Here is an 18,201-nt window from a genome sequence, read left to right on the forward strand (position 1 = left end):
AACCAAGAGAAGTCTGGGAAACATAGAGACAGTAATAATGCATATGTTCTGTCTGCCCACCTTTAAACTGAAAAGGAGGTGTTTTATGTTTGTTCCTTGTTTTTAACAAGGAACAAACATAAATGACACTGTCATCTAAGAACTAAACTGTTCTTAGATGACAGTGTCATACATGCGTACACACATACTAAGATAAATACACAAAAATGTGCAGTTTCACAGTTTATTAAGTACAGAGATACAGGGGAAAAAAACATTTTAATATTTCCATTAGTTATCTCAACAACCTTACATTTTCATAGTCACATATATCACAGTATTCTGCCATACATCACATGGTATAAGGGTATAGTATAAGGAGTGATGATTGGAATTGTTTAAAAAAATAAAGACAAATCATTTAAAAAAATATAAAAAGCACTCATAACAGTAAATATTCTTCTTATTTCACTCCACAGGTGCAAGGCATTGTCTATATCAATCCTCAAATGGATGTCATCAATATCTTGTCTTTTTTTAAATTTTTCTTGCCATTTCAATAAGAGTTTGAACATTTGATTTTGTTTCTTTGCCTTTCCTTTACTCTATGCCACCCTACTCTCCGCGAAAGTCAACGCATGCACACAGTTATCTTCTGGGGCAGCAGAATCTGACTTTCGAGAAATCCGTGAAAAGTAAGATGACAGTGAGCGAGATGACGCAAAAGACAAATGCTCCTCTGCCAGAGCACTTTCTAGGACAAAACATAGGGACTTTTTGAGCTTCTTCTGGAACTCGTCACACATGAAAACATAGAGGATGGGATTCAGGCAGCTGTTCATGAAGGCTAGACTCAGACTTAGAGTACTTCCAATTCTAACAACTTTCCGGAGATTCTGGTCACTGACTTCTATAAAATTCAAAACATGAAAGGGCAACCAGCAGATAAAGAATGCAAAAATAATAGAGAAAAGGATGCGATGAAATCTCCGTTTTCTTGCCCGCTGCAGATGCCTGGAACGGATGATTATAGCAACAGAGGTGAAAAATATTGCCAGGAATGGAATGAGAAAACCCATAAGAAAACGCAAAATATTCAGACGCCATACTATGTCATTTGAAGGGTAAGTGGTGTATGTCTTATTATTATGGTTTATCACAATGCGAAAGTAAGCGAAAGGTGTGCTGCAAATCCCTGCAGCCAACCAGATTGCCACGCTGATGATTTGAGCCTTAAGGACGGTGCGCTTGTTTTGTGCCCACACCACCACCCAGATGGACAAACAACGATCCAGACTGATGGCCGCCAGAAAAAAGACGCTGGCAAACATGTTGACTGAACTCACAAAGGTGTTGAGTTTGCACATGAACCGTCCAAAAGTCCACTGGTGCTGCTGAGAGAGAGAGACTGCTGTAAACACCAGAAACGCTGTGAAGAGGAAGTCGGCCAGAGCCAGGTTGAGAAACCACACAGAGTTGACAGTTTTCCTCATCTTGAAGCCGGTCACGTAGATGACCAGACCATTACCCACTGTCCCAACCACTATAATCACACAGTAGACGACCAGTGAGAATGTCTGGACATGCTTCAGAACCGAATCTGATGACAGAAAATTGGAAATATTTGAAACCAGATTTTTAAGAATATACTGAAAGAAAAAGAAATTGTGATATAACAACATAATAATTTGATGTGCAATGTAAGATAAAAGACAAAGACATCTGAATTACAACTAGTTTATCTGAAATGACTAGAAAATATCAAGATTCCCCGTTTAAGCATAGGTATTGCATGTCTAAACTTTGTCATTTCAGAGGTTAGTTAGAGGATACATTGTCTTACTCTTTCCTGCTAGTACAACATATCAGCAACACTATCCAAGTTAATTGTAGTTTTAAAAACTCTTACCAATATCCATTTTGCAAGAGTCTCTGTTCAGTCTGAGTTGGGCTCTAACTGTTTGGAGCTTTATTTCTTTACCCTGTAATATCACTCCTCCCTCACAGCTAGCTGCCAATGAGACTTTGTTGCTCAGGAAAAGGAGTGAGCAAAATGACAGTAGTGCATTGCAAAATTTCATTTAGATTTAGAATCTTTTCACAGTGAAAGAAAGCCCTTGAAGGATTTTTCACTAGTTTGTAAGAGTGATTTGTTTTTAAAGAGATGTTTTGTATCACTGTGTGGTTGCTCAGGTGGGACGTATTTTGCTGCTTTTGATGCACAGTATCAATTAGAAATTCTACTGTACTTCCTCTAAGTAATTTATTACGTATTGATGCAATTTCATCCACTTGTGCAAATCACACAACTGCATGACAACAAACACAAAAACGTGCAGGAATATAGTGAAGGACTTATTATGACGTCAGCCTTTGTGTCTGAGTAATTATGAGGACACATACCAAACCGTATGTTTGAAAATCACCTGACAATGCATATCAACTGCAGCAAGAGCTTAAGTTTCATATTCCTCTTAACTATTGCAATGAGCTTCATGAGAAGCAGACACCGACAATACCACCTCTTCAAATTTCTGGTTTTGGCGACATTGAAATTATACATCACTATTTTTCATTGCATACAGCAATAAATGTCATGAATCCTGACTTTTTGGAGCACCTCCTGCATTCCATCCTGAACTTCACATATACTTGTTGAATCCCACAACAGCAATATTTCTACGTAAGAGATAGAATAGAATAGAATTCAACTTTATTGTCATTGCACGTGTCACAAGTACAAATCAACAATATTCTCAGGATAACTTTCCTAAATGTGTATATATTGTTCATCGATGTGAAGAAGCAATGTTCTTCGATTTCTGTGCAATAGAACATCTGATATTTGTAATAGGTTTCCATCTTATTTTCAGACCTTATGCAAAAATAAAAGGAGAAAACCTATTAATAAACAGGAAAAAGATACTGATCATGAAGTTGGTTTCACAGGAACTGCCATTTTGCAAAACATACTACTTTGCATTCCTGCTTAGTAACAGCTAAATCCTCAAAATTGCACAATATTGACTCACACACACACCCATATATATAATTGCAGATCAAGAATTACATAAGAACAACCAAGCAACTTTTATTTGGGATTTTGATAAATGTGCAACTGAATGTTTAAATTGCAACAATAAATGCAACAATATAGGTAAAGTTGGATAGAGATTCAGTGGATTCAGTGTTTGAATGCAATGGGTTGTTCTGACAATCTGATAATGACAGAAAATCAAGAACATCACTTTGCAAAGTAAAATATTTCTTCAAATGCATTTTTTGTGCACATGCATTAATAGATCTTTTCCAAATGCAAGACCCGCAAGAAGCTAAATACATTAAATCAAAAAGGTTATGTGAAACCAACAGACTTCTGCAAATATTTCATAGGTTAATAAACAATCAAGTGGGTGGATAAGACTGCAGCCTTACATCTAACGTGTCCAGATTATATCTGTGCTACAAAGACCTTGCAGTATGGTGCTTGAGTCACCTTCCTGAGTGAAGTTGCATTCTCTGGCTTCCCCCCAAAATTCAAAACAGCTTTTATTTCTCTCCATTTCACCATTTCAACTTGTTGAGGGTTTGGCTTTGACAAACCCTGCAAAGATAAATGTCTAGAAAAACATTCTTGGAATTGCAGTTGTAGTGTCTGGTTGCACATTAGATCTCGAGACCCCAGTTTAGGATTGCAACACATTTAAAACAGAGCCGTATGATAAAAAAGCAAGGTGTGAATTCTCAACAGAGCTTAAAGACAGTCAAAGCTTTCGGCTAAAGGGTTGCCAAATATGGCAAGTGTGTGTTTGTAGAGAAGACTGCTTATAACTATAAGAACTGTTTAGAGGCAAAAAGCCAAATATGGGAAACTGTGTGTACACCCGATTTAAATGGACAGAAAAAGGCTAGTGTGGCAGCAATTTGGCAGGATGTGTCCTAGACACTGACACTGAGAACAACACCACCTCGGGAATCTCACCCAAGGACATAGTTTTAGAGTCTATATGTATAACTTTTACCAAAAAACAACAACAACAACAACAAAAACCACAACCATGAAAGAAAGACTCTCAGGTTTTTTCATTCATAACAACAAGAGTGGGGGTTCCATCTGAACAAAAGGTTTTATATTCAAACAACAAACCTGCAGTCCTTAGGACGACCAAGGCCGATGTAATGGTTGGATGATGGGGAAGCGATGGGGGTGAGGGAAGGGTATGCTAGGCTTACTGTGCTAAACAAAGTAGACATCCCAGTTGAGCGCTCCAATGTTCAGAGAAAAAAAACTAAATCCAAATGAAAATCTGCATATGTTACTTAAGGGGGATGCCACCACCAAGGGATAGCCACACTCACCAGAGACCCCACAAGCAGAGGAAAAGATATTGTTGAGTAAGTTGTTACCTGTTAGAAAACACACACAGCAATGCAAAGGGAAAAGAGAAACAAAAAGGACAGAGGCAAAACAACAGCGTTCCTTTAGCCTGCTGCAGTGGTAGCAGCCCAGCAGTAGCCCTTCTGGTACTGCTCAGAAAAAGCAAGTTCAAAGTTATGGTGAGTCACGTGTTAAAAGAATTAGTTTCTGTGCCAGAGGCAATGCAGACATCACGTGATGTCTGCAAACACAAGTCAACAATACAAGTCAACAATAGACCAGCTCTGATCCAGGTAGAGAAGCAGGAAGGGGCGCACAACAGAATAGCCTATAAAGTTTACCACAAACTTCATATGCCAAAAGATGTTGCAAAAAGAAGCTGCTGAATGACATGCAAGTGATCTGAAAGAGGCGTGCACTCTGTGTCAACTGAGAGCTCAGCTATGTTAGGTGAACCAATTGGTGATTGGCTGATGGACAACCAAGCAGCAGATGATTCAATTAAACCAGGGAGCTGAATTCTCTCCCGCCACAGCAAGGCAGCAACAGCACAGTTCAAAGTGCTTTAAATAATGAAAAGGTAAAGACTAAATTACTGTGGGATAATATAGGAAACTTTTCTTTTCTCTTTAGTCTCCTAACATGGTATTTAAAAGTAATATAAGCTTTCTCTCTGTCCACACAAATGAATCTCAGGATGTCATGGTTGTTTTGAAGGATTGTGATTGGCTGTTTTCCTTACACCTCCCCCTATGGGTTTGGCTTGTCAAATGTCAATGAGAATTGTAATTCAGCGGATTTGTGTGAATGAACACTTTTATTAAGTGTGGACAAAATAATTATATAGAAGCAAATATCTAGTTTATCATCTTTTTCAAAAAAGATCCAGCTATGAGTGGACTAAGCCTAAGATGTCTGTCTTTTGATTCAAGCCATAAATTCAAGCCTGTAAAGTCACCAAGTGATAATGTTTTTGGACATACTTTTTGCAGCAAGGCAATAAGTGTTGAAATGTTTTTACTGGCGTTGAAAACAAAGACCATGACAAATTATGCAAACATAAGGTTGTTGTTGCATTCTGTGCCAAACTCGAGAGTTTGACTGAAAAAGTCCTCAATCAAATCAGAACAGAACAGACAGAGGTGAGCTGCATTTGTCATGTAGAATCCAGCATTGTTCAGTTCAATGTACTGAGCATTAACTGGTTTAAGGTCATGTGACTGGTATTGTGGAACATTGGAGAACTTCAAAATGCTTTGCCCTGGATAGATTTTGGTCTACTATTGTTTAACAAAATTGCTAGAGATTGCTTACGCTTGAAACCTCAAACCAATTCTCCTTCAGGATTTATTTTTTCATAAGTTGTGTCAAATCACCTGAATCACTAAAGCAGCCAAAGACTATAGGATTGGTTTGTGTAAAGAAAAGTAAATATAATTGACAGAAGTCTCTGGCAATTTAATGTATCGCCTGTATATCACCAGAATGTCTTGCCTTATAAGTTGTTTTAAAAATTTGGCATCATTTTCTGGGTAATGTTAACTTTATCCACTCCCTCTAAGTGACTGCACTGTCAAATTTGCATTTGAGAGGGAGGAGTAAAAACAGAGACAGAAATATGAGGAAGCATAGAGGTCAGCCACAATAAAGACTTCCGAGACTTCAAGGAAAGTAAGGACTGGTAACATATATTTATAACTACTTACTTTAAAATCACTAAACTGTTGGATTTTTTTAAACGGGATTTGCAGAAATACTCGTGTACTAACATCTTAAATACCATTTAAATGTATTTGTTGAGAAGTCTTTGTTTTAAGGTAGCAATGAGTTCATTTGTTTTCAGTGCATTAAATGGTAAAATAGGCTATTTTACAAGATTTGAACAAGATTCAAAATCATTTGTGATCACAAGTGATATGCCATTCATCATTGTAGCTGAAGAAAGTGTTAAATGGATTGTGTACATACGTATGAGAAAAAAGGTTGTTCTCTCTATGTAGACTGGAGAATCTATCTTCAATTGATTCCATTTTTCTTTCATCAGATATCTATTCCAGAGCCCACACACCTGGATTGGACATGGGAGTTGAACATATAGGGATGTTCTCCCTGGTTATGTATTGCATGATCATAGTGGTTGGGACAGTAGGAAATGGTCTGGTCATCTATGTGACCGTCTTCCAGAGGAAGAAATCTGTCAACTCTGTGTGGTTTCTCAACTTGGCTCTGGCAGACTTCCTCTTCACAGCGTTCCTGGTGTTTACAGCAGTCTCTCTCTCTCAGCAGTACCACTGGCCCTTTGGAGAGTTTATGTGCAAGCTCAACAACTTTGTGAGCTTAGTCAACATGTTTGCCAGCGTCTTTTTTCTGACAGCAATAAGTCTGGATCGTTGCTTGTCCATCTGGGTGGTGGTGTGGGCACAAAACAAGCGCACCATTGGCAAAGCTCAAGTGATAAGTGCTGTAATCTGGTTGGCTGCAGGCATCTGTAGCACACCCTATGCATATTTTCGTACCGTGGAAGTCAGCCAGAATCAGACATACTGCAAGTACCCTTCAACTATGACAGAAAACAAACATTGGACAATGTGTATATTCCGCTTTGTTATGGGCTTTCTCATTCCATTCCTGGCGATATTTTTCTCACATGTGGCCATAGGGATTCGTGCCAGGCGTCTGCAGAGAATGAGGAAACAAAGACGTCACCGGATCATTTTTGCCATCATTTTTGCATTCTTTATCTGCTGGTTGCCTTTTCATGTTTTGGGTTTCATACAATTAAAATTCCATCATTTCTCAGATATACAGAACATTGTTCAAGTCATAGGTCCTCTAACTGTAAGTCTTGCCTTCATGAACAGCTGCTTGAACCCCATCCTCTATGTTTTCATGTGTGACGAGTTCCAGAAGAAGCTCAAGCAGTCCATTTGTTTTGTGATAGAGAGCACTCTGGCGGAGGACCATGTCTTATTGGGATCCTCTCACTCACACGTTACAGGGACTCCCCAAAGATGCACTGTGGAGGAAAAACAGGCTGTGACTTCTCCAACCTTCATAGAGACCAAGCTGGTTTCCACAGAAATACAAGCGAGTTCTGAGGAAGACTTCAACAAATAGGAAAATAGGAACATCAAATAAGTTTCTTAGATGGCCTGTACTTGTGTAGTACTTTACACTACATTCAGCCATTCAACCACTCAGACACATACTCGGACTGACGGGAACCACAGCTGTTATGGAGCAGTCTGAACTTTCTTGCCCAAGAACACAACAACTGAGACAGACGCAGCGGGGGTTTGACCCGCTCCTGCCACCATTGCCATGATGTAGATCTTCTTAACATTAGCAAAAATATTGTTTGAAAACACAGTAGAGAGAAACAAATTGTGTTGCCAATTAAAGTTGCAAATAACTTGTAAATTATTAGTTATACAGTAATTGATATTCAACAGTTTAAAGTGAAAATAATGTCAAACTTACACTTTAATTTGAGAACAAACTGGCATTTTCTTGGTTTATTTTTACTTTTCATGGCTCTGACATTTTGTAATAAATGTATATGAATGGTTATAACAGCTGGTTGGTGTCACGGGAGATGTATTACTATAGAAATAAAAGTGTGTTAATGAATCAGTGGTGTTATCCGTAGATATGCAAATATGCCCTGCAAAATTCATTACTGCTTTATCTTTTAATATTACATGTACGCTTGAGTGTCTGTTTTAATAATAAATAAACAAACCTGTTAAAAAAAAAGAAATCTGGACAATTTATTGATCAGGGACAAACTGAATGGGCTGGAACAAATACAGGACGCTAATATAGTACATTAATTATTTTCTGTTCTTAATTAATTAATCTAATTTATTAAATTGATATTTATTAGTAATGTTGATCATGGCAAGAAGAAATAGTCAAGTATAAATACATATTTGCTAAATATGAATAAAAATCATAAACCTTACTGTACCCATTAGTCATTTTAGACCTTACTATGGGCAACTGATTCAGACATTCAAATTCACTATAAACTGGAGACACACACAAGGCTTTAGATGCCACTTCCATATTAATGTTATCTGAAAGACCATATGTGTGTTGTGCAACGAGAATGATCACGCTGTGTTGGTGCTGTTGCAACTGGCAAAAGTAACAACGATACTATCAGTATACTGGATTTATGTACTGTAGTTGGAAATTACATTCCAATTTTACAAATGCTTTTGCTGACTTAATTACTTCAAAAAACACCACAAATGGTCACAAGCTCCTAAAAACACATGTACTGCTAAGAACATTATGTGGATTTTGTTTTTATCTCTGGATACTTGAACATTTTTTTCTTTACTTATTTAACTTAAAACTAAATGTTTTCAAACCTTTAAAGCTTAAATTAAAGATATTGTGGTTTTCCTTTACCATCAGAAGCTCTTGTTGACCTCATGTCAATATAAATTCTGAAAGTGCACCCATGAACACCCAAACCCACGCACCTGTACACACCCCCACGCACATACACATAATATGTTTTTCTATCTTCACAAGGACTTTTCATTGGCCTCAATTCATTTTCACTCATTTCTGCAGCTTAATTCTGACACTTATTCTAAATCTAGCTTTCACCAGTTCATGCTTAACTCTAAACCTGATCTAAACTCAATTCACACTTTAGTCCTAAACCTTACCCATACCCATAACCAGTCAGTCCTCACAACGTAGCATGAGTTAGGAAAATGGTCGCTAAAACACATCAAATTCAAGGCCACCCCAACACACACACATGCATACATACATGTCTTATTTAAGAACGAGACACCAGCAAGTCTTCAAGATTTTATTGGTTGACTTCTTGAGAATGCACCAAACAGCAACCCTTGGGACACTGGTTCTATTTACTCACAGTATGATCCAACATCAACTTTAATACGTTTGCATTAGTGCTTTTCTGATTAGTTGTAAGCAAGGGTCTGGTCGATCCAGCTGCGCAGGTAGGACACGCGGGCATACACTGCCGGGGTGTACACGTTGCAGTCGGTGGTGCCCCAAGACACAATACCCACAAGATACCACACACCACTGCTTTCACACACCAGAGGGCCACCAGAGTCACCCTGAAACAAGGCAAATAGTTTACAAGATTATTTGCCTTGATAAATGAACTTGCATTCATACAGTATCTGTGTTCTGCCTTTTGTGAGCACTGGGCTGACTGATTTCAAAAACAGGAAAAACTGTAGCAATAGCACAGTTGGTGACTCAGATGATATATACACAATCACACACTCACATTTAAAGGGCATTTCATACAGAGATTTTAAAAGAGCATATTTAATTTCACATTTCACACATTACAAATGTATTTTGCAAACACATTATTCAGTTGTCATTCTAAGCTTATATGTTTTACCCGGTGAAGTCTAACCATTGAACTGCACGTTACCTGGCAGGAAGACACTCCAGAAGCACCAGCACAGATCATGACATCAGTGATTCTGCTGGTACCCCAGTAATTTCTGCACTGAGCAGGGCTGAGCAGAGGCAGGGAGGTCTGTTGCAGGTAACGAGGGCTTGCTGAGAAGACAGAAAGAAAAAAAACACAACCACTCCAAATCCATTACAGTGCTAAGGCTTTCCAGCTTTGTTGCTTGTAAAACCATCGTGCTCAGACATGTAGAGAGGCTCACTCACAGGTTTGTCCTGTCCTGCCCCATCCGGTGGTGACACATTTGGTTCCAGAGGGGATACTGCTGCTGGAGGAAACCAAGCACACTGGAGACACGCGGGAGTTGAACTGTGCTGGGGAGGAGAGCCTCAGAAGTGTGATGTCATAGTTAAGGGTGTTTGAGTTAAAGTAAGAGTGGGTGATGGCCTGTACATAGAGGTGAAGAAAAAATTTCAAATTATTTCCAAAAAGTTTAAATATCTTTGTAGAGGTCACACAGATAAAAAGCTCACGCTTTAGAAAAGGGATTTTTTTGAATGATTTTCCTTACCCTAGAAATGGTCTTGACCTGAATGGGCTCGCTGTTGTACTGCCGATCGTGCTCACCCAGGATCACACGGTGGTTTGACGGCCTATCAGAATGAGAGGTCATCTTATTAATTACTTACTTTTAGTAAACAGTTTTCAAATGTTTGCAGTGGGACACATCTAGCAACTTACGACACACGGCAGTGAGCAGCTGTGACAACCCAGTACTCGTTGATCAATGATCCTCCACAGAAGTGAAACCCGGTGCTGTCCTAAGTTTGGAACAATGTCTCTTCAAGAGATTTTCTCTGCCTGAGGTTTTTGTTTTTGCATGATTCAACAGAACTGGAGAATTTCAGAAGACTGAGCGACATACCTGAAGAGAAACTTGCCAGGGCCAGGAACCGGACACTGCATTCTCGCCATTAACAATCTTGTTGTATCCGCTCACCTGGGGCTTAATAGTAGGCACTCCACACCCTGAGGCCAAAGATTAAATCCAGCATCATTCTTGTTCCCAATTGCAATGACTATGCTCAGTTATATTACAGTGTAATCAGTGCATATGTAGCTACAATCCAATTAAAATGTAAAATGTCAATGATTCTTAGACAATGTTTTTACTGCATTTCTTTTATGGTTTGCCTTGAGATGAAAGCATGAAATAAAGTTATAGTGCCACTCACCCAGTGTGGAGGCCACAAGCGCAAAACAACTAATAAGCAAGAACATAACTGTGGCCCAACTTTGATTCAAGTCTACCCTATCTGGTAACTTTGTGCTACACAAGCATTTATAGGTGCATTCCTCACGACTAACCCTGACTTCTGTGGGTAGCCATTAGTATAAACCCCTCCCCATCCATGTTTCACAAGCCCCCGTGTGAGAAAACAACACCTGCCGATAAGCACCTTCGACAATCTAAAGTCACACTTGAATTAGAAAAAAATAGATCACATAATTATTTGATTTGGAAGAAGCAGCCACATGGTTTTCCTTTGCTGTTGCTATTAAAAATGATTCAGTTAGTGACCCTTGCTTCTTACGTTTGTACAGCACATGCATGCATCAAGAACAGACAACACATGCTGTTGATAAACGCTTACTTCTCCTACTCAGGAGCTCTGTTTTAACACTTTTTCTTTAATTTCCTGTGAGGTAAGTTGATACAGCTTAAAAATATACTGATCAAAGAGTCTGTCAGCTCGGTAGTATAGTTGCCACATTGCATGTCTTGTCATTAACTTATTAATTTGTTGGAGAGTTATCTAATGTAAACTTTAATGATTTAGAGATGTACAATTAAACACTGAAGACTGAACAAACCTCAAATGTGAGTGCATTTCACTGAATTTTTGTGTTTAATGACACATGATTGTCAATAGGAAGGAGGAAATACTTAATCTTTTTCAAGGGTTTTTGCACATTCAAATTGGTTGAACTGGGATTCAACCAATTTAACGTTTTTACTCCCAAAATATCCACTGAAACTAATTAGTAAACACACTCTACCCAAGTAATTTGATCTTAGTATAAATGCAGCTGTATGAATTTCTCAGAGGTTTGTTTAACAACACAAACAGCATCATGAAGCTCAATGAACACAGCAGACAGTCAGGAATAAAGATGCGTAGATGTTTATTGCAAGATTTTAGGCTTTAACAGCAGAAATGCCTCCAGCTTTAAACATGTTTTGTCTCACTGTTCAACCCATCTGAATGGCTGTCTGGAAGGTATGACTATTCAAAAGTGAAAATATTGCTCAGTTGTCCCTGTGCAATTTGCAACAAGTCCAATATGTGGTAGAAGGTACTCTGGTCATATCAGACCAAAAATTGAACCTTTTGCCTTACATGCTCTGATGTGATGCTAGTGTTAAGCTTGTGCAGGAGGGAGGCTTTTCTTCATAGGGATGGGAAAGTGAACAGAGTTGACGGATTGTGGTCTTAAATACAAGGCAATGTTGGAAGGAATCCTGTAAAATGTAAAACTGGGGCTGAAGGTCACCTTACAGCAAGACAATGAGCAGAAACATACAGACAGAGCTGAAAACGGAACGGTTTAATTTAAAGCACATGTGTCTGAATGGAATAGGTCAAATTTGATTGTGATTGTGATATTTTTCTGACTAGAATTAGAATATGATGTTTACAAAGACTCTCGATCCAATGGAACCAAGCGTGAGCTCTACTAAAATAAAAAGAATGGGCAAAAACTGAAATGTCTCTGGATTTACAAAGATTGAATAGCGATATCACAAACAGCTCTGCAGCTTTTTTTGCATTGAAATATGGTTGGGCAAACTTTAACTCAGGGGTCTGATTCACATTTGCCAAAAGTGTTGAGAACCATACATACTTTAATTTTTACTTCCCAGGTATGTATGAACTTATTTGTGCTGGCCTATAAAACATCTCTATAGAAATTTGTAATTATGTCAGAAAGTGAGAAAGTTCAGACACCAAGGCTCCTTCTGGCAAGCACTATCCTTAGCGCATTTTAGCAATAGCTCATTACACTAACAGTAATGCTGAAAGGCAAAATTAAGAAGAATTTTTATGGTGTGCCCATTTGGCACAAAATGCATGGTTTGAACAGCCAGTACATGTGGTCAAGCTGAGACAAGTAACTATTGTGCTTATTGCTTATATTTAGTCGACTTCCTCGATGGTTGGGCCAGAGGAGGAACCAGCTCCGGCTCCGCCAGGGAAGCTACCCGGCATTCCTCCTGGCATTCCCCCCTGGTACAGCTTAGAGATTATTGGGTTGCAAATCTTCTCCAGCTCTTTCTGTTGGTGCTCATACTCCTCCTTCTCAGCTGTCTGTGTAAAAAAAAGAAGCAGACAATTGTGTTGTAAGAGCTGTAAGAGTGTAAAAACACAATATGGAGGTGAAAAAATGTCTATCACAGTTTCTCTGCTAAATATCTGTGATTTCACAACTTTTTCAAAAATGAAGCTCTTGTTTTTGGATATTAATGAAAGCATATCTTACCTGGTTCCTGTCCAGCCAGGCGATTACTTCATTACACTTGTCTATGATAGTCTTTTTGTCCTCAGGACTGATCTTGTCTTGGAGCTTCTCGTCCTCCACTGTGCTCTTCATGTTGAAGGCCAGAGACTCAAGAGAATTTTTGGCAGTGATCTTGTCTCTCTGGGCCTCATCTTCAGATTTGAACTGTTCTGCTTCCTGCACCATGCGCTCAATGTCTTCCTTGCTCAGTCGACCTGAGGAAGAATGAAACATAAAGCTTGCTTCAGTCACTTTAGAACCTTCTCTGATGAACAATCTTTGCCCTGCAATATGTGGTCCAACCTTTGTCATTAGTGATGGTGATCTTGTTCTCCTTTCCGGTGCTTTTGTCGACTGCGGACACATTGAGAATGCCGTTGGCATCAATGTCAAAGGTCACTTCGATCTGAGGGACTCCTCTGGGAGCAGGCGGAATACCAGTCAATTCAAATTTCCCCAAGATATTATTATCTTTGGTCATGGCTCTTTCCCCTTCGTAAACCTAAAACAAGGTATTGATGTTTATTGGATCAATGAACATGTTCAACACTAAGGCACAGTGCAATTAAAAAGGTTTTTATCCCCTTACAGATTTATTCTGTTCTTGCTGTTTTTCCACACTTGAGTTCTTCAAATAATCAAAGTAATTTTAATATCAAACAAAGTTAACACAAATGAATTCATAATGCAGTTTTGGAGGTCAAGCCTCATCATTTCAGTTGGGCTAGAGTCTGGGCTTTCACTTGGACACTCTAAAATCTATTTCAGTCGATTCAGAGGTCGAGTTCCTGGTGTGGTTTGGATTATTTTTACTACACAACTATACATTATGATAAGGGTGCAGGAGTTCAAGGTCACAACCTAATTAGCCAGACAGTCTCACTCTGGCATTTATTGTTTATTAAATGATGGCAAGTTGTGCAGATCCAGAAGGATCAAATTCCACTGGTCTGGCAGTAATCAGACCTGGGTCAAATTTAACTTGTTTTTATAAAATATAATTAATAATTGAATTACCTAATTCAACTGTTACTTTTGACATAGGGCTGGGTGGGTTTGGATAGGTTTTTATTTCCCTTTTAAATAAAGTCACCGGGTAAATAAAACCTGGATTTTATTTACCCATTTGCCTGATCTGATGTAGAGAAAAAGGCAGAAACAGCAGAAAGTTGTGAGGGGAGGTAAATAACTTTTCATAGTACTATATAATATGGGGTGCCATTTGTAAAGTTACACAGTCAAAAATAAAAAGTAATAATCAATAATTTGGGTTATTTAACATGCCATAAATGAAAAAAAATTGGCGCTTCATTTTCCTAATTTATAATTCCACCATGTTATTTCCAAATATTTAGATTGCTGCTAAATAGTTTTACATTGTAAACTAAATATTTAGCTTGATAACTAAATGTTTAGTTTCTAGATAAATATTTAAAGTGGAGATAAATATTTAATTGGCACACACAATATTTAGCTAGCTAATTAAATATTTAGTTTGACATTTATAAATGAATGACTAAGATGGTGAAAATCCGACTGAAAAAATAAACCCTTATTTTAATATTGTGACATGCTAAATAACCCAGATTATTCCTTTTACTGTCGAATTTTACAAAAGTCACCCAATATCAAGAGGTGTGAACTTTTATTTGCAGAATGTGCTACCTGAATGAGGACACCAGGTTGGTTATCTGAGTAGGTGGTGAAGGTTTGGGTTTGTTTAGTTGGAATAGTGGTGTTCCTTTTGATAAGGACCGTCATCACTCCTCCAGCCGTTTCAATTCCCAGGGACAGGGGTGTGACGTCCAGCAGGAGCAGGTCCTGCACATTCTCAGACTTATCACCAGCCAGGATGGCAGCCTGTACAGCTGTGGGTTTCCAAATAATGAAGTCATGATTACAGGAAAGTTTTTATCTGCACCTACTTCTAGGGATACAGGAGTAAATTCTGTGGAGACCTACCTGCCCCATACGCAACTGCCTCATCTGGGTTGATGCTCTTGTTCAAGTCACGCCCATTAAAGAAGTCCTGCAAAAGCTTTTGGATCTTCGGAATACGTGTGGAGCCGCCCACTAGGACAATATCATGGATCTGGCTTTTATCCATCTTGGCGTCCCTCAGGGCCTTCTCCACAGGCTCAAGAGTTCCTCGGAACAGGTCCGCATTGAGTTCTTCAAAGCGAGCCCTGGTGATGGAAGTGTAGAAGTCTGTTCCCTCGTAGAGTGAGTCGATCTCAATGCTGGCCTGGGTGCTGCTGGAGAGGGTGCGCTTAGCTCGCTCACACGCTGTACGCAGACGGCGTACGGCCCGCTTGTTGCTGATGATGTCCTTTTTGAACTTGCGCTTGAACTCGGCAATAAAGTGGTTGACCATGCGGTTGTCAAAGTCCTCCCCACCCAAGTGGGTGTCCCCTGCTGTGGCCTTGACCTCAAAGATGCCATCCTCAATTGTTAAGACTGACACATCAAAAGTACCGCCACCAAGGTCGAATATGAGAACATTACGCTCACCCCCAACCTGAAATAAATAGAAGGAAATTGTAAAAGCAACATAAAAGCAAGAGTTTAGCATTTTAGCCATTAGATTGATGGTCACCTTTTTGTCCAAGCCATATGCAATGGCTGCGGCTGTGGGTTCATTGATAATGCGAAGCACATTGAGGCCAGAGATGGTACCAGCATCTTTGGTGGCCTGACGCTGGGAGTCATTGAAGTAAGCAGGAACTGTGATAACTGCATTGTTCACAGGCTGAAATGATGGAAATAATTTCAGTTAATGAAAATACATGTCTCATTGTAAGTCTTGGTGCTGGAAATTGATTTTTCTGTAGCAACAGCATTCCAAGCAGCATACCTTGCCAAGATAAGCTTCAGAAATCTCCTTCATTTTGGTGAGAACCATGGAGGAAATCTCCTCGGGGTAGAAGGACTTGATCTCCCCCTTATATTCAACCTCCATCTTTGGTTTTGAGGAATCATTTATAACCTTGAAGGGCCAGTGTTTCATGTCCGATTGCACCACAGCGTCGTCAAACTTGCGACCAATCAGACGCTTAGCATCTGTCGTTAATTCAGCAACAATGAAAAGAAAGTTTCACTGTGTGTACAGAGATTTTGCATTTTAATAGGAACTGATGTTAAAAAAAATTGAGAAATTAAACAGACGGAGAAGTGAAATCCTATTTTGTATTATTATTTGTATTATTGTCTTGCAGTGTTTTTACCAAATACGGTGTTGGATGGATTCATGGCCACCTGGTTCTTGGCAGCATCTCCAATAAGCCTCTCTGTGTCTGTGAAGGCCACATAACTTGGTGTGGTTCTGTTCCCTTGGTCATTGGCAATGATCTCCACTTTGCCATGCTGGAAGATACCCACACATGAATAAGTGGTACCCAGATCAATGCCTACTGCTGGTCCTTTAGACATCTTCAAAAGGCAAACAAAAAGACTTTTAGTATTTCAGCACATTTACAGTACATTGACAGTTCAATCTCAAATCAGTACATATGGTGTTTATCACACCAATGTCTTTATATGTCTTTCTGCTTAAGCCTCATAAATTGTTGTAATAATACTTAAAACTCTGTGCATCCTCAAGAAACTAGATGTTTTTCAATAGTAATTTTGCAGGCTTGCTAAAGGTCTTATATCCAATCCAGTCAATCCCATCTAGCTTTATTAAGAAAGAACTTAAAATTTATTAAAATGCCAAAATAAAGACTCAAATATAGAATACAAAAATATGTTAAAAATATTACCAGCCATGCAATAAAAGGCTTACTGTATAAAATAAGTAAAAACTCAAATCAACATATCATGTGGTGTCAAAGGCCAGGGTGAAGAAATTAGTTAGTGATTTAAAAACAGGCAGTGATGTAGTCACATATTTCAACCTGCCACAGCAAAAGCCTCCGTAAGCCTCTTTTATGTGTTAGGCATATTGAGGAGCAGTTGATCAGCTGACCTGAGTGATCTACAAAGAACATAAAGAAAATTGTGGCTGTTGTTGCAGTGACATAATTGATTAGAGAAGAAATCTAACAAAGCCCCTGAGAGGCCGAAGCTCTTGGGAGCTGCACTCACCCAACCGAGAACCATTATTAGAACAGGAAAATGTCACAATGCAAAAAGCAGCTCCAAGTGACTTACTCCAAGGCCTGAAACCTTCCTTTTGGAAAAAAATGTTTTATTGACTTAGAAACTGAGCAACACAGGAGAGAAAAAAGTCCTGACATAATGTTCCTATGTCTTGCCCACACACCACAAATAAAATCATTTCGCCATGAAAATTACTCTGATTTTGGTTGTACAACTTTACAATTTTACTGCATTGATTTTGGTTTCATGTGTCATGCTATTGTTTGACAGAGACCATGCAAACCTGAAATATGTCAGTACCTCTTACTTTGCGTTCAGGCTTTCCAAGCAACAAACAAGATGGATTATAAAGCGAGGCCAGAAGAGCGATGCTTCCTGTATATTCAGTTACCTTGTGAAGTTAGATGCTCAGGAAGTGATAGTTTACTGAATTAAAGTGATGCCTTATTTTAAACACCACCGTCTGAGCTCCTCTCCAGCACTCCCTTCTTCTCCTGGCGGGCAGCGGATGAGTGTCCTGTCCCTCCTGTTTTTATAACGCTTGGTGAGGGCAGAGCCCACTGGAGGTGTCAGGTGACTCCACCAAGGAAAGTTCTAGACCCGTGTTTCTGCTCACTGGCAAGATTTCCTTGAATGAAAGCTGGCTATTATTATCTCGGCACTAATTTTCTAACTAAACAAAATTAAAACTGGAAAAAGGTAAATTTGTAGAACTTTGGAAAGTTGCAATGACTTAACTGTTCGAAGACAAGATAGGAAA

The 18,201-nt window shown here is 39.0% G+C and overlaps 4 protein-coding genes across 4 annotated transcripts; 1 reads left to right on the top strand and 3 right to left on the bottom strand.

Moving 5' to 3' along the window:
- Positions 1-209: 209 nt before the first annotated feature.
- On the bottom strand, positions 210-1,998 carry LOC116714505 (C3a anaphylatoxin chemotactic receptor-like). The gene is made up of 2 exons (XM_032555120.1): positions 1,889-1,998; positions 210-1,579 (listed from the first exon to the last, which is right to left on the bottom strand). Exons 1-2 carry the CDS (start codon positions 1,896-1,898, stop codon positions 585-587), a joined length of 1,005 nt encoding a protein of 334 aa, XP_032411011.1. The 5' UTR covers positions 1,899-1,998; the 3' UTR covers positions 210-584.
- A 3,959-nt stretch (positions 1,999-5,957) lies between these two features.
- LOC116714829 (G-protein coupled receptor 1-like) lies at positions 5,958-7,623 on the top strand. The gene is made up of 2 exons (XM_032555583.1): positions 5,958-6,028; positions 6,402-7,623. The coding sequence occupies exon 2, from the start codon at positions 6,437-6,439 to the stop codon at positions 7,472-7,474; it is 1,038 nt and encodes a 345-aa protein (XP_032411474.1). The 5' UTR covers positions 5,958-6,028; positions 6,402-6,436; the 3' UTR covers positions 7,475-7,623.
- A 1,554-nt stretch (positions 7,624-9,177) lies between these two features.
- Positions 9,178-11,125, bottom strand: LOC116715962 (chymotrypsin-like protease CTRL-1). The gene is made up of 7 exons (XM_032556732.1): positions 11,015-11,125; positions 10,705-10,808; positions 10,521-10,600; positions 10,351-10,432; positions 10,046-10,226; positions 9,798-9,928; positions 9,178-9,468 (listed from the first exon to the last, which is right to left on the bottom strand). Exons 1-7 carry the CDS (start codon positions 11,058-11,060, stop codon positions 9,307-9,309), a joined length of 786 nt encoding a protein of 261 aa, XP_032412623.1. The 5' UTR covers positions 11,061-11,125; the 3' UTR covers positions 9,178-9,306.
- Positions 11,126-11,949: 824 nt separating this feature from the next.
- hsc70 (heat shock cognate 70) lies at positions 11,950-18,100 on the bottom strand. The gene is made up of 9 exons (XM_032558522.1): positions 17,833-18,100; positions 16,565-16,769; positions 16,195-16,400; positions 15,937-16,089; positions 15,303-15,858; positions 15,006-15,208; positions 13,644-13,842; positions 13,323-13,555; positions 11,950-13,150 (listed from the first exon to the last, which is right to left on the bottom strand). The coding sequence occupies exons 2-9, from the start codon at positions 16,767-16,769 to the stop codon at positions 12,980-12,982; spliced, it is 1,926 nt and encodes a 641-aa protein (XP_032414413.1). The 5' UTR covers positions 17,833-18,100; the 3' UTR covers positions 11,950-12,979.
- Positions 18,101-18,201: the final 101 nt, after the last annotated feature.

Source organism: Xiphophorus hellerii, chromosome 3 (genome assembly GCF_003331165.1).
Source record: "Xiphophorus hellerii strain 12219 chromosome 3, Xiphophorus_hellerii-4.1, whole genome shotgun sequence".
Taxonomy (NCBI): domain Eukaryota; kingdom Metazoa; phylum Chordata; class Actinopteri; order Cyprinodontiformes; family Poeciliidae; genus Xiphophorus; species Xiphophorus hellerii.

What these genes read in the sequence shown, in the direction of transcription:
- LOC116714829 (XM_032555583.1), top strand. Translation starts at nt 6,437, where the DNA reads ATGGGAGTTGAACATATAGGGATGTTCTCCCTGGTTATGTATTGCATG.
- LOC116715962 (XM_032556732.1), bottom strand. Translation starts at nt 11,060, where the DNA reads ATGTTCTTGCTTATTAGTTGTTTTGCGCTTGTGGCCTCCACACTGG. An exon ending in AGGTCAAGACCATTTCTAGG is followed by an intron (nt 10,227 to 10,350) that starts GTAAGGAAAATC and finishes CTCTATGTACAG; the next exon opens with GCCATCACCCACTCTTACTT. An exon ending in GGGCAGGACAGGACAAACCT is followed by an intron (nt 9,929 to 10,045) that starts GTGAGTGAGCCT and finishes CTGTCTTCTCAG; the next exon opens with CAAGCCCTCGTTACCTGCAA.
- hsc70 (XM_032558522.1), bottom strand. Translation starts at nt 16,769, where the DNA reads ATGTCTAAAGGACCAGCAGTAGGCATTGATCTGGGTACCACTTATTCA. An exon ending in CTGAAGCTTATCTTGGCAAG is followed by an intron (nt 16,090 to 16,194) that starts GTATGCTGCTTG and finishes CCATCATTTCAG; the next exon opens with CCTGTGAACAATGCAGTTAT. An exon ending in CCTGGCTGGACAGGAACCAG is followed by an intron (nt 13,151 to 13,322) that starts GTAAGATATGCT and finishes TTTTTTACACAG; the next exon opens with ACAGCTGAGAAGGAGGAGTA.